This window comes from Bos taurus, chromosome 3, assembly GCF_002263795.3.
Source record: "Bos taurus isolate L1 Dominette 01449 registration number 42190680 breed Hereford chromosome 3, ARS-UCD2.0, whole genome shotgun sequence".
Classification (NCBI taxonomy): Eukaryota; Metazoa; Chordata; class Mammalia; order Artiodactyla; family Bovidae; genus Bos; species Bos taurus.
In genome coordinates this window covers 79,964,743-79,987,738 of record NC_037330.1, presented here as the reverse complement: position 1 = coordinate 79,987,738, position 22,996 = coordinate 79,964,743, and the positions used below count along the sequence as shown (strand labels likewise).

Here is a 22,996-nt window from a genome sequence, read left to right as displayed (position 1 = left end):
TCCTGATCTGTAAAATCTAGAAATTATTCTGTATGCTCTCTTAGACCACTTCCTAGCCTAATGTTCAATAAGATAAGGGAGAATTTTGTGAAGGATTCTCTTTTCTCAGAGTGTTTCCAAATAAGGCAAGAGGTCACCCAGTGGTTCTCAAGATTTAATATACATCAGAATCTCCTAGAGGGCTTTTAAACACCCAGACCTGGCCCTTCTGCTTTGGCAGAGGGGTGTGATGACAAGCTGCTGTGGTCACAACTTCCTGGATACTCCTGCTGTTGCCCTGGGGACCACTTTCTGAGAAGCACTGATAAAACTGTTCTCAAGTGGTTTGCTCTAAATTCCCATTCTATAACAGATTTTAAATGCAGCTCTTTAAAATTTCACTATAATTAACTGCCCTTCCAACTCTTATTCCATCTATTACCTTATTGAGAGCAAGTAAATTAGCATCCACAAAAATGTGGGTAGATATTTTATTTATAATTCAACAAATCTTTCGAATTGATCTTTTTGGTTTAAAAACTCAGTGCCATCATTTTCTTTCTTCTTTGTTTTTATTGAAGTATAGTTGATTTTCAGTGTTGTGCCAGTCTCTGCTTTATAGCAAAGTGACTCAGTTATACATAAAATGCCATTATTTTCATAATTGAAGGACCATGAAACATCCTGCATAATATTCCATAGAAATTTTATTTCATCTTGAAATATTTGTGATCGTCTGAAAAATTTTCCCTCTGGAAGTAAATAAAGATATAATATCATTATAGAAGTATTCATGCATATTAACATATGCATATATGATTATGCATATATACATATATGATTTATAAAAGCAATCTCTATAAAGACATTTAAAGAAAGGCATCAATTAGTATAAGCACATATTTTGTGACCAGACTTAGCAGTCTTACCAAAGGAACAAGAAACTGAACATGGACCACCTGCCTTGGGCTGTTCTCACTGCCCTCAAAGAGCAGTTCAGTTCAGTCGCTCAGTCATGTTCTACTCTTTGCAACCGCGTGGACTGCAGCATGCCAGGTCCCCCTTCCATCACCAACTCCCGGAGCCTGCTCAAACTCATGTCCATCGAGTTAGTGATGCCATCCAACCATCTCATCCTCTGTCATCCCCTTCTCCCCCTGCCTTCAATCTTTTCCAGCATCAGGGTCTTTTCCAATGAGTCAGTTCTTCGCATCGGTGGCCAAAGTATTGGAGTTTCAGCTTCAAGATCAGTCCTTCCAATGAATATTTAGGACTGATTTCCTTTAGGATGGACTGGTTGGATCTCCTTGCAGACCAAGGGACTCTCAAGAGTCTATTCCAACACAACAGTTCAAGAGCATCAATTCTTTGGCACTCAGCTTTCTTTATAGTCCAACTCTCACATCCATACTTGATTACTGGAAAAACCATAGCTTTGACTAGATGGACCTTTGTTGGCAAGGTAATGTCTCTGCTTTTTAATATGCTGTCTAAGTTTGTCATAGCTTTTCTTCCAAGGAGCATCTTTTAATTTCATGGCTGCAGTCACCATCTGCAGTGATTTTAGAGCCCCCCAGAATAAAGTCTCTCACTGTTTCCTCATCTATTTGCCATGAAGTAATGGGACCAGATGCCATGATCTTCGTCTTTTGAATGTTGAGTTTTAAGCCAGCTCTTTCACTCTCCTCTTTCACTTTCATCAAGAGCCTCCTCAGTTCCTCTTCACTTTCTGCCATAAAGGTGGTGTCATCTGCGTATCTGAGGTTATTGATATTTCCCCCGGCAATCTTGATTCCAACTCGTGCTTTATCCTGTCTACACAGTCAAAGGCTTTGGCATAGTCAGTAAAGCAGAAGTAGATGTTTTTCTGGAACTCTCTTGCTATTTTGATGACCCAGTGGATGTTGGCAATTTGATCTCTGGCTCCTCTGCCTTTTCTAAATCCAGCTTGTACATCCAGAAGTTCTTGGTTCATGTACTGTTCATGCCTCACTTGGAGAATTTTGAGCATTACTTTGCTAGTGTGTGAGATGAGTACAATTGTGCAGTAGTTTGAACATTCTTTGGCATTGTCTTTCTTTGGGATTGGAATGAAAACTGACCTTTTCCAATCCTGTGGCCACTGCTGAGTTTTCCAAATTTGCTGGCATATTGAGTGTAGCACTTTAACAGTATCATCTTTTAGGACTTGAAATAGCTCAGCTGGAATTCCACCACCTCCACTGGCTTTGTTCATTGTGATGCTTCTTAAGGCCCACTTGACTTCGGACTCCAGGATGTCTGGTTCTAGGTGAGTGATCACACCATTGTGGTTATCTGGGTCAAAGAGCAGAGAGCACGTTTTTTAATTTGCTGCCTAGAGTGATGCCTGGCCTGGCTAGGAAAGGTTTCTCAGATGATCAAATGTGCCAAGTATTGTTGAATATGTAGATATCGAATAAAAATTTGATTCTTGTTCTCAAGGCACCTCAGCCTAGCTGGAGAAAGAAGCCAGGATGTTCTCAAGACAAATGGAAATAATATTTACAATACATACTGAGGAAGTTTAGTGAAGGGAGACAGTAGTGAGAGCTGGACCCCAAAGCATGAGTAAATCTCATCTAGGTGAAAGGGGTGGGGTTATTTCTTCTCCATGCAAACTGTAGAGGGTATCTTACCTGTCTTTTCATGATCTGGCCTCTGTGCTCTCTAGCTCATCTTTCACTGTTCTTCATGTCCTGAGAACCCATGCTCCCACCAGGGGAGACACATTGTCTCATCCATGAGCTGCTCCCACTCCTTGACAGGCCACCCATTCCACAGCCCCACTCTTTCTTTGTTCGCCTAGCTTCACTAACACGAGGATTTCTGCGTGCCAATTCCAATTCTTTCCCCTAAAAGACAGAACTGCACTACATCGTTAGCCCTTTACAGATGGTCCCAGAACTCCACAGAATGGGACTAGACCCTCTGACTTCACTCAACCCTTAGGTGCATCTCAGGAAGACAGTCCCACGGCCTTAGAATTTTCAGCATAGCTCTGCTTTTGATCAGACTGCATATCTTTCCAAGTCCCTAGTCCTTTCTCTTCCCAACACTAACACTACAAGCTGATTTGCATCATATTGTTGCATGACTTAGAAACATGTTCTTGGTTCTCATCTTCCTGTCTTCAAGGACTGAAATCATTTTCTCCTCCTTCCAGACCAGTGGAGGACTAGGTCTGCAGTTAAGTCTTATTTTAATAAATGTAGATGGCCAAGGCTTCCATGGATACCACTGCTGGAAGAGACCAAACACAAGACCAGTTTTGTGTAGGGACTCACATGAATGGAGCTCTGTCTATATCTCTGTATCTTGAATCCTGAACTCAGCCATTTTACCTTTTTATTATGTGATGTGTGTTTGGAGATAAAGGTGGTGATGACAGAGACAGGCTGTTTCTAAGATGATCTTATTTTGCTGACGGGCATCATTCTTTATTTTGACTAACTTTTATGCTTAGAAACCACATGGGTTGACAGGAATCATATGAAATAATTAAATAGCAGTTTCTTAGCATTTGCGTATGTAGGTATGTATGAAAGTGTTAGTTGCTCAGCCGTGTCTGACTCTTTGTGACCCCATGCACAGAATATTAAAATAGGACTCTGTGTTTAGTTTCAGTTTTAGCAGAGGATCCGCACAATTGCACTCATCTCACACGCTAGTAAAGTAATGCTCAAAATTCTCCAAGCCAGGCTTCAGCAATATGTGAACCGTGAACTTCCTGATGTTCAAGCTGGTTTTAGAAAAGGCAGAGGAACCAGAGATCAAATTGCCAACAACCGCTGGATCATGGATAAAGCAAGAGAGTTCCAGAAAAACATCTATTTCTGCTTTATTGACTATGCCAAAGCCTTTGACTATGTGGATCACAATAAATTGTGGAAAATTCTGAAAGAAATGGGAATACCAGACCACCTGACCTGCCTCTTGAGAAACCTGTATGCAGGTCAGGAAGCAGCAGTTAGAACTGGACATGGAAGGACAGACTGGTTACAAATAGGAAAAGGAGTTCATCAAGGCTGTATATTGTCACCCTGTTTATTTAACTTATATGCAGAGTACATCATGAAAAACGCTGGACTGGAAGAAACACAAGCTGGAATCAAGATTGCCAGGAGAAATATCAATAACCTCAGATATGCAGATGACATCACCCTTATGGCAGAAAGTGAAGAGGAACTAAAAAGCCTCTTGATGAAAGTGAAAGAGGAGAGTGAAAAAGTTGGCTTAAAACTCAACATTCAGAAAATGAAGATCATGGCATCCGGTCCCATCACTTCATGGGAAATAGATGAGGAAACAGTGGAAACAGTGTCAGACTTTATTTTTTTTGAGCTCCAAAATCACTGCAGATGGTGACTGCAGCCATGAAATTAAAAGACGCTTACTCCTTGGAAGGAAAGTTATGACCAACCTAGATAGCATATTCAAAAGCAGAGACATTACTTTGCCAACAAAGGTTCGTCTAGTCAAGGCTATGGTTTTTCCTGTGGTCATGTATGGATGTGAGAGTTGGACTGTGAAGAAGGCTGAGCACTGAAGAATTGATGCTTTTGAAGTGTGGTGTTGGAGAAGACTCTTGAGAGTCCCTTGGACTGCAAGGAGATCCAACCAGTGCATTCTGAAGGAGATCAGCCCTGGGATTTCTTTGGAAGAAATGATGCTAAAGCTGAAATTCCAGTACTTTGGCCACCTCATGTGAAGAGTTGACTCATTGGAAAAGACTCTGATGCTGGGAGGGATTGGGGGCAAGAGGAGAAGGGGACAACAGAGGATGAGATGGCTGGATGGCATCACTGACTCAATGGACGTGAGTCTGAGTGAACTCCGGGAGTTAGTGATGGACAGGGAGGCCTGGCATGCTGCGATTCATGGGGTCGCAAAGAGTCAGACATGACTGAGCGACTGATCTGATCTGATCTGATCTTGACTCAAAACAAAGCATAGCTGATAGCCCTGTGTTCATAGTGTTAGAATTCCTATTCAGGACTGAAGAGGAGGTGTTGAATGTCAATTTTTTTCCTCTTCTTAGCCAGTATCCTCCTTGAGGAAATAAAAGTCATGCTATTGACAGCGAAGTCCTGGAGACCAGTGAGATGCATCATCTAAACCAGATGTTCTGAATCTAAGTTAAACAGACATGAATCCATTGTATATTTTGATTCATGCATGGACTTCAGAGTTTAACCATGTATTTTCACTCCTATTTTTTCTTTATTATGATAGAAGACATATAACATAAACATACCATTTTAGACATTTGTAAGGGTACAATTCAGCAGCATTAAATACACTCATAATAGTGTATAATCACCACCAGTATCTATACCCAACCTTTTTCATCGTCCCCCAAATATACACTGTACTCATTCACTCTGAGTGAGTGTATGTGTGTGTGTACTGGTTCCATTTCTGCACAGTTTTGTAGCTATGTCCTAGTTTCAGGAACCACTGCTTTACACATTTCTTGGTGTTATTGTTGGCAATAAATGGAAAAGTGGATGAATGGCCAGCAAATCTAGGCTGCCCTAAAGTTCTTACATCCTGATAATGTGAATGTAAGTGCCACTTTGAGCCTGCTTCTCCCTCTGTGCAACCAGGAAGGAGCAAGCTGAAGGAGCCCAGTTAGTAACATAGAAAAGATAAACCCAGCTAGTTCTTTTAGAATCTTATTTTATTTCCAGTATTTCTAAACTGTATAATCTTATAGAATTTCTTCCTCTTTGCAAATAATTTAATTTTAGGAAAATACATGATCAAGTTGGGTTTCTTAAAGGGTTTGTGATTTTTTTTGAAGGTCCCGTTTTTTTCCTTTTTCCTTCCAGAACTCACTAAAGAGGTCACCATAGCTCCTAGTTGTTTCTCTGCTGGTTTTCTGGATGGTGAGGGGAGTTGGCCATAGAGGAATGACTTTATAGATTATCTTCATCTCTCCTCTGTCACTGTGCATCAATGTAAGGGTAGGAAATAATGGGGCAGAAAAATACCCCTGGCCTGGGAGCCAGAGAACCTCAAAGTCCCACATTCTAGTTTTGCAGCCTTCAGTGACTTGACTGTCTTATTAACCTTGGTAAAAAAAAAAAAATAGCCCCCATGTGGTGCCATAACTGCCTCAGAAATGTATGGAATTGTAGTTAATAATCATCAGACAGTGTACAAATTTTTATTATTTTTTACTGAGGTGAAATTCATATGATGTGCACAAAAATTATCCTAGATTCACATCTCAACTCTTCCGCTTCTTGGGTAAGTCACTTCATGTCATCTAAAACTCATCCTCCTGTAGTGAGTGGAGATGACAATAAGGATTTCTATCTCACAAATACTTAGAATATTTTTCTGTGGGTGTGCTATAAGGAATACATTTGACACCAGTGTCTGGCTTAGAGTAAGCCTTCAGTAAGGGGAAGCTATAATCACCATTTGGAGAAGGCAATGGCAACCCACTCCAGTACTCTTGGCTGGAAAATCCCATGGATGGAGGAGCCTGGTAGGCTGCAGTCCCAATTGCCTGAAGTACCTCTGTCCTCCAAAAATGGAATCAGATTCTTAAAACACTGGATATGACTCTTCAGTCTGATTCTCTATAGCATCTTTTGCTCTTATGCTCAGCAAATGGGATGCTTCTGTCATCTCCTCTCTTGCCTGGGGAGACAGAAAGATGAAAACCGAATAGCATTCAGCCCTGTGCTGCTTTGGCCTCCTTTCCCTCCGGGTGGTATCATGGCAGCCTGTAATCCATATGGCGTTTTCTGCTGTCTGCTACTCCGGGAGGGGTTCAGAGAGACTGGAGGCAGCATGATGAAGTGTCACCTGCCCAAGGATTGTGCTTATCGCACAAAGCTGTGAACCTCACAGAGCTACAAAAACCTCTTGCAGTGATTGATTTTGTTTAAAATTTTTTTGTATTTTTTTTTACGCCTTAATGTTTTTCCCCTTTAGACAGAGCACATGCTTTTAAAAAATTCTAATTGTATGTTTGTCTAATGGTGTGTAATTATATATCAAGTAAATATGTAATTATGGAGTACTTTAAATTAATATTATTTACTTGATCTATTTAATGATTCTGAACAATTGGTGTATTGTGCTAAGAACAATTTAGCCAGCTTTTAGCTGAGACTCATTATAGATACTGACATTTAGTATTTGTAGGGGTGACATATAATTTCTAAAAGGTTTAAAAATGCTGCCTGAATACTACCTGAGAAAATAAATTTTCTACACTTTTACATAGTCATAATCTAAAAATTCAACAAAATTGATTCACCATTGCTTCTTCAAGACCTTTTACACATAGACAAAGATAAATCATATTATAAGAAGAGATTACCACATAGGGTTCCTTCCTTGGTTCTTTCATTCGTTCATTCACTCAGCAAATACCTACTGAGTGCCTTCCATTGGACTAGCGTGTGGGTTCTGTACTTGGGTTACAAAAACAAAAAATGGTCTCTCTTCTCCTGGAGCTTAGTGTCTAAATGGGGAGATAGATATAAACACTTAATTTGAATACGGCTTGTCAGTTAGCTGGCACTTACTGTGTTTATGTCATGCTCCTTAATTCTTACAGCTGCCTTGTAATGCCCATTTTTACTTCACACACAAGAGACTTGAGTCTTGGAGAGGTTGCTGCTGCTGCTGCTGCTAAGTCGCTTCAGTCGTGTCCGACTCTGTGCGACCCCATAGACGGCAGCCCACCAGGCTCCCCCGTCCCTGGGATTCTCCAGGCAAGAACACTGGAGTGGGTTGCCATTTCCTTCTCCAATGCATGAAAGTGAAAAGTGAAAGTGAAGTCACTCAGTTGTGTCTGACTCTTAGCAACCCCATGGACTGCAGCCTACGAGGCTCCTCCATCCATGGGGTTTTCCAGGCAAGAGTACTGGAGTGGGGTGCCATTGCCTTCTCCGCTTGGAGAGGTTAGCACCTTGCCAAAAGTTAATTAGGTAGTAAGTGGTAAAGCTAAGGTGAAAATCCAACCTGTGGGCTTCACCATGTTGCTCTGATGATCAGGATGACTAAGCATTTCTGCCTGTGAGTGTTAAGAGAAACTGTCAGAGACAGGAGAACACTTGAACTTGGGCTTTGTATTGTGAATAGAAATTTACCAAGGGAAGGAAAAACATCACAGACAGGAAGCAGTTTGTATAAATGTACATTTTGCAATTCCTCTGATGGCAGATCTTTTCTTCCCAATTATTCTATTTTTAATCATTATTTCCATACCTTGAGAGCACATCAATGGGGAATCTCTTTGAGGATAAAGAATGGGCCAGAAACAGCCTTAAATCATATTAGGTGACAGCGGCAAGCTTTATGGAGTTTAAATTGACAGAGGCTCAACACTGGCTACCCTGAGTTGTTCGGTACCTTTATTAGGTGTTTTGTCTATTTTGTTTAATAAAGATAAATTGCACCTGTCATTCCCAAAGGTCTAGGATAATTAACAACCTGGAAAGTCTTCTGATGCCACCTATGATCATTTTACAGGAAAAAAAGTTACAAACTAACCAAAAAGAATGGGGTTTTTGGCATCCACAGAGAGAGAAACTCTGTGTTTGCTTTCGGGTGTCAACTCTAGACAGCACAGATAATTTCCCACCCATATTTTGACTAGTTACTATATGGTTACTAGAAAAGCGTGAACCAAACAGATTATTCCTACCTCTCTTTCCCTACTGTTAAATGTAAAGAACTGGGGACATATGGGTTTTCTTAGACCAGTATTGTTAGTGTTGCAGAGCACTTTTTAATGACAGCGTCTGTAAAAGCCTGTTCCTTTGACCAGAATTCCCTGTCTCAATAATGGCACCTCCCATCCTTTTATCCAGCCATTCAGGCGGGAAATCTGGCAGTCATTTTTGTGTCCTCTGTCTGCACATCCCCGTCTACACTCATGCACTGCCACCCTCTGATTGATCACTAAGTCTTGTATACAGGCATTCCACTTCCTGTCTATTTTTTGAATTCCTCAAGTCTTTGTGTGTCCTACTACCACTCATCTAGCCTAAGCCACCATCGTTTCTTACTTAGATTCCACTTACAGCCATCTGACTGTTCTTTCTGACTTTGTCTTTTGTCATCTATATCCTTTCTTCATACTGAAATCTAATAAGAGTTACTTTCCTTCTTAAATATTTCTCTCAGTTCTTAACAAGGCCTTGTATGATCTGATCCTTCAGTCTAAACTTTTGCCCAAAAGGGTTTTATTCATTTTTTTCAACCATAGTTGCCTCTATCTGACCTTAAGGATTTGCACTACAGTTACCTGATTAAAAATAATAATAGTGATAGCCAGTATTTGTTGATCATTTTGTGTGTGTCAAATACTGAGCTAAGCCTTTGAAATACAGTCTCATGTGGTAGCCACAATCCTATAAGGTAGGTAGGTGATTATCATTCACAATATTTTATGGAGAAAGGCTTAGCGAGGTCATTGAAGAAAAGTGAAGGTGTTAGTCATTGAGTCATGTCCGACTCTCCTCAGTCCATGGAGTTCTCCACAGGCAAGAATACTGGAGTGGGTTGCCATGCCCTCCTCCAGGGGATCTTCCTGACCCAGGGATTGAACCCAGGTCTCCTGCATTACAGGCAGATCCTTTACCATCTGAGCCACCAGGAAAGACCAGAGAGCTCATTGAGAAGAAAAGTGAAAGTGAAAGTAGCTCGGTCATGTCTGACTCTTTGCCACCCCATGAACTGGAGCCCTCCAGGCTTCTCTGTTTTCATGAGTTTGCCTAAATCTAAGCTTTTCCCTACTGAGACTCGTACCTAGAATTTTGAGGCAAATAACAGTCTCAGCCAGTATACTGTTGCAGCAAAGTGACTTACATTCAGAAGACCTTGGTTGCAATCCTGGTGCTAACCAGTGGTGTGACTTTAGATAAGACGACCTCTGAGAGTCAGTCTTCTCATTTGCAAAATGGGAATCGTATTAGTACCCATCTTACATGATTTTTCAGATCAGAGCCAAGCAGAATTCTACATATGTAGTCAGTGTTCTATAATGTGCTAAATGATTGTATGTGTTAAATGAATGAAAATGCCAGATATCACCCCATGGAGTTGTGGGTTCCTTCATTAAAAGAGAAAGAAATAAGACCCCTGAAAAAGCTTATCTTTGGCTTACTCAGCAGCACTTTTTCATGTTTTCACTTTTATCAGCTTGGATACAATTAAGGGTAGTGCAGGATTTATAATGTAACCCTATAATTAAGCATCTAGTAGGCAGATCAAAACATTTTGTACTAAATAGAAGTTAAATTCAGTGTAACCCCACAGAATTTTTAAAAATCCAAATAGGTAGTTTAAATCATCCAGTTTAATTTAAAATGTATTTCAAACTGTGTTTTCATACCATTTACTGAAACAGAATTTTTAAAGTAAAAAAAATTACAAGATTAAACTCTTCTGTGTTTGGACCCTGTTCCCAACTCTTCCCACTGTGTCACTTCCAGAAGTTGTTTGGTGTGATACCTGCTCATGGAGAGGGAGTTGCTTGGGAATTCATTCCTTTCTGCTGTGTTCCTTTAGGTCTCAGAATGCAGTTGGCCCATCAGGCAGGCCCCCAGCCTGCACAACCTCTTTGCTGTGTGTCGGAATATGTATAACTGGCTACTACAGAATCCCAAAAACGTCTGTGTTGTCCACTGCTTGGTGAGTAACCTTTTCATGTTGCTGACGTGGCTGTCGTGTTTGCTGGTTTGGTTTGGTCAAATACAAATGGCCTTATATAGACTAGTGAGCAGGTAATGCTTATATTGAATAAACATTTATTAAGAACCTCCTTAGAAATTACATGATGTAAGGGTTATAAATGAGGGGAACGCATTATTCTTGCCTTAAAACTCGAATGCCAGTGGGAGAGGCAGATATGTATACAACCCCCATAGCACAGAGCCTCTGAAATATGCTATTACTAATATAAAAGAGGTAGAAACAAGAGCTATGGATGCCCAGGCAAAAATGCCAGAGTTTTGGGTGAATAGAATTGACATAAGCATATTGGAATATTTTATTCTCTTACCTTTATGTTTGAATAAAAACAAAATTAAAAGACATTTATGCCCTTGTATGCAGTCACATAGATTGACGATATTTTATAGCAGTTCTAGAGGGACTGATGATTTTTCTGACCACTGACCTCCTAGAGTCCCTTTACTCAACCTTCCCTCTGGAGGGCTTTTGCATATTGCTTTAAACTCAACTTTAGGTAAAGTCTTCTTTTTCACAATATGGACATTCGATTATATATCTAAATATCTTTGGTGGCATTTAATGTACCGCATCATCATGACCTGGTGACCTGCCTGTTTTCCCACTAGACTACAAGCATCTTGTGGGCAAGAACTGTGCCTTTTTTACCTCTGTATCCCAGGTACTAGAGATAAGAATAAGTGATGGACTACGTGAAGAAAGGAGCACAAAAGTGAAATCTGAGCTCAAGTATTAGAACTATTCATTATGTTGATAAACTTTAGGGTATATATTTTGCTATAATCTTAGTTGATGACTTTTCCCCTCTTTCTTAAGAGTCAGTTGGCTAAAAAAGGGATGAAAGCTGAGAACATTTTTTCTTCTTTCCATTTCACATCCCCAAAGTCTTGGTAATAAAGGAAAAACACTTGGTGTTCATAGCAGTTTAATGTGAAAGGCCGAAGAGTTTTCCTTTTAGAGGCAGAACAGATTGTTTAAAAGACAGATTATTTTAGAGACCAAGCAGCCTTTAGGCACTTTGGTGATTTTTCTCTTCACTTAGAAACTTTCTAAAAGTTCAACAAGCCTAGGTCTGGTGGCTTTGTAAGAGGAGATGGCTTGAGAGAGACCAGAGGCTCCCAGTTCTGATGATACAATCATGACAAATAAAAACCCAATGAAAGAAGAAAAAAAAAGAGGCAGACAAAGAGTTAAGACCCTATAGTCTGCTCTCCAGGCTTTCATGTGTTGGACATGTATGAGTTGGAAGTCTGCACTAAGTCTTCAGAAATGGAATTGAAGCTGGAGGTGGGAGCACTTATTTTTATTCTATATACTCCTTTTTTTATTATTATTAAAAATAAGCACATGGACTTCCTTGGTGACACAGTGGATAAGAATCTGCCTGCCAATGCAGAGGACATGGGTTCCATCCCCAGCCCAGGAAGATCTTGCGTGCCGCAGAACTTAGTTGGTTCAGCTAAGCCCGTGAACCAAAACTACTAAGCCTGCACTCCACAAGGGAAGCCACTGCGATGAGAAGCCCTCTTGCCACAACTAGAGGAAGCCTGAGCAAAGCAGTGAAGACCCAGCACGGTCAAAAATAAATAAATAAATAAATAAATAAAATTTAAAAGCATATATTCGTCTTTTAATTAAAAAAAAAAAAAAAACGAATAAAACTTTTAAAAGACCTGGATAGCAGATAAAGGGAGCGAACACATATCTAAGAGCCATGAACCTGTTAAAAGAGTGTCAGGAAGACTAAATTCTAAAATTCTAGAATTAAGATTGAGAAGTATGTCTTTTAAAAAAACTGTCCTTGGAGTAAGGACAGCAACAAATGCTTGAGGCACACAGTAAAACTGTCAATCCTTTATTCTGTTCCTTCCTCAGGGGAACAGATGTCAAGCTAGAAAGGGAGGGACAATGATAATTAAAACAAAGCTGAGAGGTAGTGAGATAGTAAATCGCATCACAGTACTTAACAATAATCCTCTCTCTAGACTTAAATTATGTGACAGAATGCTAAAAGCACTTGGAGAAGAAAATATGGGTTCCTTATATGTTATCAGGAAACAGGAAAAAGAGTGCCAGGCAGGCAAGGAAAGGAGGTTTTTTCCCCAAAAGACAGAGGAGTTGACCTTGAAAAGTTACAGACTGGTGAGCCTGATGGTGATTCAAGGTGAAATTCTAATACAATTTTTGCGTAGATAATTTTAAACTCTTAGAATAAAGAAGTCCATGCTGATTCATTATAAACCTACATGTCAAAGCAACTGAACTTTTGGAATAAGACTAATAGATTAGTAGAGGTATTTCCCTATTTCTTATATTCAAGATAGAAAAATTTGGGCTAAATTGTTATACATTTAGTTAAAAATTGGCTGAATATTGCTTCCAAAGAAGGGTGATTAATGGATCAGCATCTTCCCAGGAAAACGTTGCATTTGGTTGTCCTTTTAATTAACAACTTTGAAAATGTGGAGATAAGCTTATCAGCTTTCTCAGGCTAGGAAGGTCACATAATGAATCTGGATCTTAGAAGTTTTTACAGGTTAATAGAAACCACTAATGTGAAATTAAATACAGGATAAATGTAAAGTCCTGAATTCTGGTTCTTAAAGATTAAGTGTATTTATCTATTATCACATCATCTGAAAAAGGGCTCACAATTCTACTGGATAGAAAGATCAATAAAAGCTTATGGTATGATTTAGCTTGCATTTAGTTTAGTGTGGGACTATGTTAATAAAAGCATAGTGTTCTTACCACACAAAGGAAAATGGTATTTCCTCTCTAGTTTGGTCAGAACACATCTTATATCTTGCATTTCACATCTGGGCAGCACATTTAAGGCTGTTGTTTTTAAACTGGAGTCTGTTCAGAGGAAGTCCATCAAATGATGATCTCTCTTAAAATGAAACATCAAATGAGGAAGAATTGAAGAAATGGTGTGGTAGTCAAGATTCTCAGAACTGATGGGATGATACAGAGATACATATGCAAGAGGCGATTTATTATAGGAATTGGCTCAAGGGATTCTGGAAGCCTAGAAGTCCCACAGTCCACCTGCTGGAAGATGGTGGATCAAGAAAGGGAGTAGTAACATTTAGTCTATGTCCAAAGACCCGAAAACCGAGGAGGCCACTGGTGTTGGCTCAAAAACCGAGAGTTCCGATGTCCAAGAACAGAAGATGGAGGTCCCAGCTTAAGACGACAAAGAAAATTCTTCCTTCCTTTGCCTTTTTGTTCTGTTTGGGCCCTTGGTAGATTGGGTGATGCCAGCCCACTGTGGTGAGGGTATATACCTCTACTCAGTCTACTGATTCAATGCTGATCTCTTGCAGAAACGCACCGCCCCACCCCCGACACCGAACCCCCGGGCACACACAGAAATAATGTCTTACCAGTTCTCTGGGCATCTCTTAGCCCAATCAGTTGACACGTAAAATTAACCGTCACAGTTCAGGTGTGTTTTCAACCTGGAAAATAGAAAAGTTGATTGAGAGTATTTCAAATATGTGAAGGGTTGTCCTGGGAGAAAGGAGTAGGTTTCCTCTTTGTCCTGACAGAAGGAAGAACGAGGATCATTGAGTGGAATACATTGCAACTTCAACATACTCAGTATAAGGAAGAACTTGGAGTTCTTCCTGAAACAGGATGACCCCTGTCACTTAAAGTATTCTAGAAGAAGCTGGCTTACCATCTGTCAGGAATGTTACTGTGTGCATTCCTTTACCAAACATGGTTGAATCATGTGAAACTTCTTTATTTTATATCAATCTGAGAACATACTTTGGATAAAATGTACACCAGGCATAGTCCAACAAGCAGTATTTGCCTAACCTGAGAACTCTTTACCTTCACCCTAAACTGAGAGACCTCAACTGTTCTCATCCTTCCAGTCCAAAGTTACTTTGAAGACTAGATTATTTTTCAGTAAGTAAGTACAAATCAAATTTATATTGCTGGGTTTCTTAGGTTAGCAGAGTCAATCATATCCTAAGAACAAGCCTTCCCTTGCTGCTTTGTGATTTAAATAATTGGAACAGATTTTGGTTTTCAAGTGAACAATTTTTGAATTGATGAGTACCTCCAATTAGGTCTTCTCTCCTCCACATCCCACCGCCCTCCCCCCCCAGACTTCCCTCCCTGACATGTCTCTTTTAATCACACTGCAGGTGCTGAGTTGCCTGACTGGCGCATATTTGTGACAAGTTTATACATTTTCTTTGATAGGATGGACGGGCAGCATCATCGATTCTGGTTGGTGCTATGTTCATTTTCTGTAATCTCTACTCTACTCCTGGCCCAGCCATTCGATTGCTCTACGCAAAGCGACCAGGAATTGGACTTTCACCATCCCACAGGAGGTAAAGTCAGCTCTTGGCGCAGGCATGGTCTAACTAGTATCATGTCCGTAAAAAAGATAAAGATCTTTAAATAACTGACATATTATCTTTTCTTTAGTCAGAGTGTCTTGTTTCTCTTATTTACATTGTATCTTTTTGCTTCCTTTTGGATTAAAAATTGCTTCTGGAGACTTCCCTGGTGGTTCACTGGTTAAGACTCCCTGCCTCCAGTGCAGGAGGCATAGGTTCGATCCCTGGTAGGGGAATAAGATCCCACATGTCATGCAGTATGGCCAAAAGACTAAAAAAATTGCTTCTGATGATAAATTCTGACTTTCCCCCCAAAGCCAGCCTTCAGCTGATAACAAATTTAATCTGCTAGATCAAATATTGAGTAAAGTGTAAAGCTCCCGTAAACTTTTTTTATTTAATAAATATCTCACTATGAGATCTTTGGAGGGAAGTACAGCAGTGTCATTAGATAAAAGCTTTCCTAAATCATTGGCAACATTTCTCTTTTGCCAGTTAATGTTTAAGGGACTAACACAGTAAATTTTTACTGTAGGTTAATAACGTATGACAATAAACTTTATAGCAAATCGATTGCTTATTTCTTCTGGTGTTGTTGGCACCAACAGAATGTCAGTCTTGTGTTTTAGGTACCTGGGCTACATGTGTGACCTCCTAGCAGACAAACCCTACCGTCCTCACTTCAAGCCTCTCACAATTAAGTCGATCACTGTCAGTCCAGTTCCTTTTTTCAACAAACAGAGAAATGGATGTCGCCCTTACTGTGATGTACTGATTGGAGAAACCAAAATATATACAACCTGTGCAGATTTTGAACGAATGAAGTAAGTCGTGATGCCTTTCTTCATTTCTCCTTGTGAAATGCTTGATTCCTGTGTAAGTTGGATCCTTGCCGAGACCAGCCCCGGCTGATCCAGGGTATTCGAAGGGGAGACGGCGTCGGCGACTATTTATTTATTTATCAAAGATATAAAGAGTAATAGAATGAGGATAGCTCAGTAGGAAAATTCAGTGGAGAAAAGAGGCTGAGTAGCTTGGTTTACGCGGAAAATCAATATAACCCGTGACACCAGGTTAGCTCTGACCATGGAGGCCACAGGCGCCCTCTCGAATAGCGGAAGGTGCCCCACCTTAGACACCTTCTCGAGTGGGTCTTAGAAGCCCAGGCAAATAAGTGGTCGCAGAGGATATCCACGCTCCAGATGGAGACTTCAGCCGGAAGTTAAAGGAAAGAATGACATGGGGAGACCAAGCATTGGTGAGCAAGGCCCCTAGCTTTATTTTTAACAGGGGCTTTTATACCCTAAGTTACACATAGAGGATAATAGGGGATGCAAAGTCAGCAGTCTTTGATTCTTATCAAAAACCAGGGTTTCTTTCCTGCAAATGGTATACAAATGGTTTAGGTGATTTACATCATCTTCTGGCCAGAAGGCCTACTAACATTTTATGACCCTTGACAAGGACTTATCAACAAAGACTTATTTTCTCTAAGAGTAATTATTTTAAGGTTTGGCGCCATCTTCCGAAGATAAAATTGCATTCCTATAGGGCGGATGTGTAATGGGTTTACAACAAAGGAAAGAATTTATTACCTTAAGGGTCTAAAGTTACTAACACCAAGGCCACTACTTATTTTTTCTACATACCAACTATATTAATTAATACACATTCAAGGATACAATTCAGGGGATGTGAAAACTTGGCAACAAGCATTGGCTCATCAATGAAATCCTTTACTAGTTTATTCTGACAGTTTCTAACTCTCTGAGAGGCTCTAAGCTATTTGAATATCTTAAGCTTCCCGTGCCTCTGGAGGCTGGGTGACTGTAAACAATAGTATGCATAGCTGCAGGAGTCCGGGTAAACTTGTCAGCCGAGTTAGAGAGCCATCTGAGGGGTTTGGATTTAAACACTCCTAATTGCCCAGGAACTTTATTAATTGGAGCTGTAAGTTAACTCTTTGACAGAGAGAGCGAGATGGTGGTAGGGAACAGCCCCCAGTAAAGTCAGAGGTGAGAGCACAAAGCAATAAAGTAGGCAGACTCTGGTTTTTTTGGGGGAAAATGCTCGAGAATATCCGGGCGGACTCCTGAGGCTCGATCCCGCCTTTGCGTATGCCGAGCCTCCTTCCTCATGACCTTTGTCACGAGTGGAATGCCTCACCGGCTCCCGGCAGATCCTATTCTTCCTTTGAGGACTATATCATTGTGAAATGGCTGGTAATTTAAAAAAATGTTCAACATAGGTGATAATCATACAAAAGCACAGTGAAATCAAGGGATGCTGTAGCCCCCTTCAAGTGGTGATACAAGCTAAGGGACTCACATGAGTTATAATGAGGGTTAAGAAAGTGGTGTGGGCACAAGGCCTGGACATTAAAGGAGATGACCTTGATAAGAATTTGTGAGGACAGTGGAGGAATTGGAAATGAATGAGGTTTCTATGTGAGCAACTAGGTGGATGGTGATGTAACTAAAATGTTTCAGAACCTATTATAAAGAGCAGGTGCCAGTGGGAGGTGGTAGGGGATGTGGAGAAAAGGGACTGTGTGATAACAGGAAGTGAAGTTAATTTGAAATAGATTGAATTTCAAGATTGCTATACAAGACCTTCACAGAGTATTTCACTGCTGTTTCTATATTGATCTCCATTGAAGTTTTTGTTCTCTCTCTCTGTTCTTACCATAAAATTACAATTAGGGAAAGGTAAATACATTAAGACTACCCATATTTGAAGAGAGTGATTTCTGCTAATGGGCAATTGATTGATCTACAAATCAGGATGGGATGAAGAGGGAGGACCTGGCAGAAGACCAGTGGCATCTCATGGCAGAACCACTTTGCATCCAGTTGGCATAGACTGTTCTCCTAACTGTGCTTAAGTTAGGAAATAGTTCCTGGGCTCAGGCCTGCACAAACAGATGCTTTGACCAGAGTCACAGAGGACTATACCTGTAAATCTATGTTATTGTGCCAAATTAGACTCTCTTTCAGTATGTTTTTGTCTCTGTTTAAAGGGAATACCGTGTCCAAGATGGAAAAATCTTCATTCCTTTGAGCATCACTGTGCAAGGAGATGTGGTTGTTTCCATGTATCACTTGAGGTCAACAATTGGAAGCAGGCTACAGGCTAAGGTATGGTTTCAGAAAGAATCATGACTTAAGCTCAGCTGACCCTTTAACAGGAGCATTTCAGTATTTTTTCTGTATCACGTTGGGCTTGAATAACTTCTGGTTTTAGAGTTAGAAAAAACATTTAAAGATTACTTATGGAAATGACGTATATGTCCATCAATAGATGAATGGATGAAGATGTTGTATACGCATATATACATACATACAATGGAGTATTATTCAGATAAAAACCGTCAAATAATGCCATTTGCAGCAACATGGATGGAATTAGAGATTATCATACTAAATAAAGTAAGTCAGAAAGAGAAAGACAAATACCATGTGCTGTCACTTATTTGGGCTTCCCAGGTGGCACTAGTGGTAAAGAACCCGCCTGCCAGTGCAGGAGACATAGGAGACTCGGGTTCAATCCCTGGGTCAGGAAGATCCCCTGGAGGAGGGCATGGCAACCCACTCCAGTATTCTTGCCTGGAGAATCCCGTGGACAGAGAGGATCCTGGAGGGCTACAGTTGATAGAGTCACAAAGAGTCAGACATGACTGAAGCGACTTAGCATGCACACACACATCACTTATATATGGAATCTAAAATATGATACAAATGAGCTTATCCACAAAACACAGACAGACTCATGGAGAGAACAGACTTGTAGTTGTCAAGGCAGAGAGGGAGATGGATTGGGAGTTTGCGCTTAACAGATGCAAACTATTGTATATAGAATAGATGAACAACAGTGTCCTACTGAATACCACAGGGAACTGTATTTAATACCCTGTGATAAACCGTAATGGGAAAGAATATAAAAAAGAATGTGTGTATATTTATATATAAATATACGTATACATATATATATATATAACTGAATCACTTTGTTGTGCAGAAGAAATTAACGCAACATTCTAAATCAACTATACTTCAATAAAAAAAAAGAAAACAACAACAACAAAAAACTTATGCTCATTGCCCTCTTTCTACCGGGGAGAAAACTAAGACTTGGAATTTGTGACTGCCCAGGTGGTGTTGCCGGGAGACGGTAGCCCTGAAGCGGAAGAGCAAATCTTGCTCTGTAGCAGCCTGTCTTTCTTTACAGTGCCCTGTTTGGATCACTGTGAGAGGAGATATCTCTGTTAAGAATGTGGGATTAAGTAATTACATTTTTTCAATTTTTCAATTGGAATACATTTGATATAACATAAAATTCACCCTTTTGAAGTATGTAGTGCTCTTATCTTTAGTACTGTCAAAGAGCTGTACAGGACTGCGGTCTGATTCCCAAACGTTTTCATCACCCACAAAGGAAACTCTATGTATATTAGCAGCCACTAATTAGCAGCAGTCCATTCCTCCTCTTCCATCCCCTAGGCAACCAGGAATCTGCTTTCTATTTCTATGGACTTGCCTATTTTAGACATTTCATATAAATGGAACCGTACAATGTATGCTCTTTTGTGGCTGGCTTCTTTCACTTAGCCTAATGTTTTCAAGGTTCATCCTTGCTGTATCAGTACTTTACATAGCCAGACAGTGTTCCGTTTTATGATTATATAGCTTTTGTTCATCCCTTCATCATTTGGTGAACATTTGAGTTATCGCCACTGTTGGGATATCACAAATGACGCTACAAGTAATTGCATTAAAAAAAATTATGTATTGAAGTACAGTTGACTTAAAATGTTATATTATTTCAAGTGTCCAGCATAGTGATTTGTATTTTTATAGAGTATACACCATACAGAGTTGTTATAAAATACTGACTATGCTCCCTTGTGTGCCATATACTACATTCTTGTGACTTTATTTTGTAACTGGCAACTTATATCTCTTAGTCTCCTTCACCTATTTCACATTTCTCCCCTGTGACAACCACTGGTTTGTTCCATGTGTGTGTGAGTCTGTTTCTGTTTTATTGTTCATTTTTTTTTTGTTTTTTATAGTCCACATATAAGTGAAAGCATACAGTATTTATCTTTCTCTGTCTGACTTATCTCACTAAGCATAATATGCTTCAGGTCCGTGCATGGTGCTACAAATGGCAAGATTTTATTCTTTTTTTATGCTACATAAATATATATGTATATGTGTATGTGTGTATATATATACACATATATATGTATATGATTAACATATATCACATTATTCATTCATCTGTCAATGGGCACTCAGATTCTTCCATATCTATTGTGAATAATACTGCTATGAACTCAATATTAAGAAAACAAACAATCCAATTTAAAAATGGGCACAAGACCTAAACAGACATTTTTTTTCCCCCAAAGAAACATACAGATGGCCAACAGACTCATGAAAAGATGCTCAACATCACTAATCATCAGGGAAATGCAACTCAAAACCATGCTGAGATATCACCTCACACCATCAGAATAGAATGGCTATTGTCAAAAAGACAAGAAATATCAAGTGTTATTGTGGCAGTGATGTGGAGGAAAGGGAACCCTAATACACAGCTGGTGGGGATGTAAGTTGCTACAGCAATATGGAAAGCAATATAGCGTTTCCCTCCCCCTCAAGTGAAGAGTAGCTACCATGTTGTTGTCGTTGCTCGGTCACTAAGTTGTGTCTGACTCTTTGTGACCCCATGGACTGCAGCACGTCAGGCTTCCTTGTCCTTCACTATCTCCTGGAGTTTGCTTAAACTCATGTTCATTGAGTCAGTGATACTATCCAACTGATCCTGCAATTTCACACTTGGGTATCTGTCTGAAGAAAATGAAAACACTAATTTGAAAATATATATGCACCCTAATGTTCACAGCAAATGTTCGTATTTTAAGTCACCATGTATTTTCTAAGTACGTGTTCTATGGCAGTCATTGCCTAGGGGTTTAGGATTGACAAAAGTAAGACTGCCTTTTAGGAGTTCAGGGGAAATTCACACATGTATGAGTATCCACTACCATTATAGAGGTGGGATGAGATGGCATAAAGGTAGCAGTTTATTCTATCCAGTGGTGGCTCAGAAAGGCTACAGAAGATGTGAAGGTGGGTCTTGAAGGATTAGTTCATCAGGTTGGAACAGGGGCATCCTGGACAGAAGGAATGAGATGAGTCAAAGTATGGCAAGGTGCAAGAACATAGGGTCTCAGAGATGAGGGAATGGCTTGCCACAAAAGAGTTTATGGAGAGGAGAGGTTGGAAGTGAAGCTGGGCTAGATCCAAATGAGGTTGTTTAATATTCATAGTAAACTTCAAAGTAACTAGTAAACTAAAAATTCAAAGTGCAGATATAGAAGCAGTTGATGATGTATGACTCCCCCAAATATAATCATTTGATCTGGTTCCCTCTTCAATGATTGATTGTAATGTGCTGCTTTTGTATTTTTTAGGTGACCAACACTCAAATATTTCAGCTTCAGTTTCATACTGGATTCATTCCACTGGACACAACAGTTTTAAAGTTCACCAAGTAAGTGCTACTTGGGCCAACCTGCCTTTTCAATCCAAGGAGCTGTGAAATGCTGGCAGTTAGTGCCAGCAATTAGTGCCCATGTGACAGCTTCCCCGTCACCCCAAATCCTGTGCCTGTGGCTTAGCAACATACTGGAGGCTGGTTGCATTTTACAACTCTCAGTTGGATATAATTTGTCATAAACACAAATGGATCAGACTTCAAATGAAAAGATCTGAAATACCTTGTGGGGGAACAGAAGTGAGGAGAGAAGGAACAGAGTTTCAGTATGGTCATCCTTTGCATCTGTATTTCTTTGTGTTTTGCAACAGGGAAGGAAATGGAATCAACAAAGACCCATCAGAATGGATGCCTGGCGGTAGCACTGAAGCAGAGTCCCCTGGGACCTCTGCATCAGATATTAGTTGCTGTATTATAGTGCAGTCTAGGGGACCCACGAGAGTGGCTGAAACTGGGGTGATAGGTGGGAATTGCTAGAGCCAGGTTAGGAGTAGACATTCAGGAGCTCAGGATGGTGGCTGTGAGCCTTTTTCACTATTTTAACAACTGATTTGGACATGCCAGTGTACACCGTCAGGATATATCTGCCCTGCTATCTGGAATGCTTTCACAAGCAGTAGTATCTAAATTCTACAAGTAGGCATTCCTCTCCTCTTTTATCTCGATGAGGAAACTGAGGCTCAGAACAGTAAAGTCTCTTATGTGGTAATGGTTGATTTTTCCTTAGAAATGAGTCTCAGTCTGAACCTCAGAATCCATCTACAATGGTTTCTGCATTGAACGTCATACTGGTTCCATTGTTTTTCACTGACCTTATTCTTCTAAATTCCTATTTAGGCCTGAGTTGGATGCATGTGATGTACCAGAAAAATATCCTCAGCTATTTCAGGTAACTCTGGATGTAGAACTACAGCCTCACGACAAAGTGATGGAGCTAACCCCACCGTGGGAACATTACTGCACAAAAGATGTCAACCCCAGCATCCTCTTCTCTTCTCACCAGGAGCATCAAGATACTCTGGTCTTAGGAGGTATGAGTCATCCAGTGGTTTAGTTTTCAGAATGAAGCCTCTGTGTTATTTATCTCATTGATTTATTTCCCGTGTTTCCTTGATATCTTTTGTCTTGCAGGACAGGCTCCAATAGATATCCCTCCAGATAATCCCAGACATTTTGGGCAAGGTGGCTTCTTTTCCACTCTCTGCTGGCAAGGTATTTATTTCCAAGCATTTCTTTAAGTTACATGGTTAGATGGTTAAATCACATGGTTCTTCTATAAAAATGATTAGTCCTTGAAACAGTCTAAAGTAAAAACAACACTAAGAAGTCATCTATCTAACATGTTA

General features: G+C 40.1%; 1 protein-coding gene across 3 annotated transcripts in view; it reads left to right on the top strand.

Moving 5' to 3' along the window:
- DNAJC6 (DnaJ heat shock protein family (Hsp40) member C6) overlaps window positions 1-22,996 on the top strand; it is a 178,916-nt gene that overhangs the window by 119,704 nt on the left and 36,216 nt on the right. For all 3 annotated transcript variants that reach the window (XM_005204448.4, XM_005204449.5, NM_174836.2), the window contains 7 exon segments: window positions 10,540-10,662; window positions 14,944-15,077; window positions 15,716-15,910; window positions 18,106-18,223; window positions 21,568-21,647; window positions 22,488-22,681; window positions 22,782-22,862. In XM_005204448.4, the coding sequence (XP_005204505.1) occupies window positions 10,540-10,662; window positions 14,944-15,077; window positions 15,716-15,910; window positions 18,106-18,223; window positions 21,568-21,647; window positions 22,488-22,681; window positions 22,782-22,862 (925 nt within the window).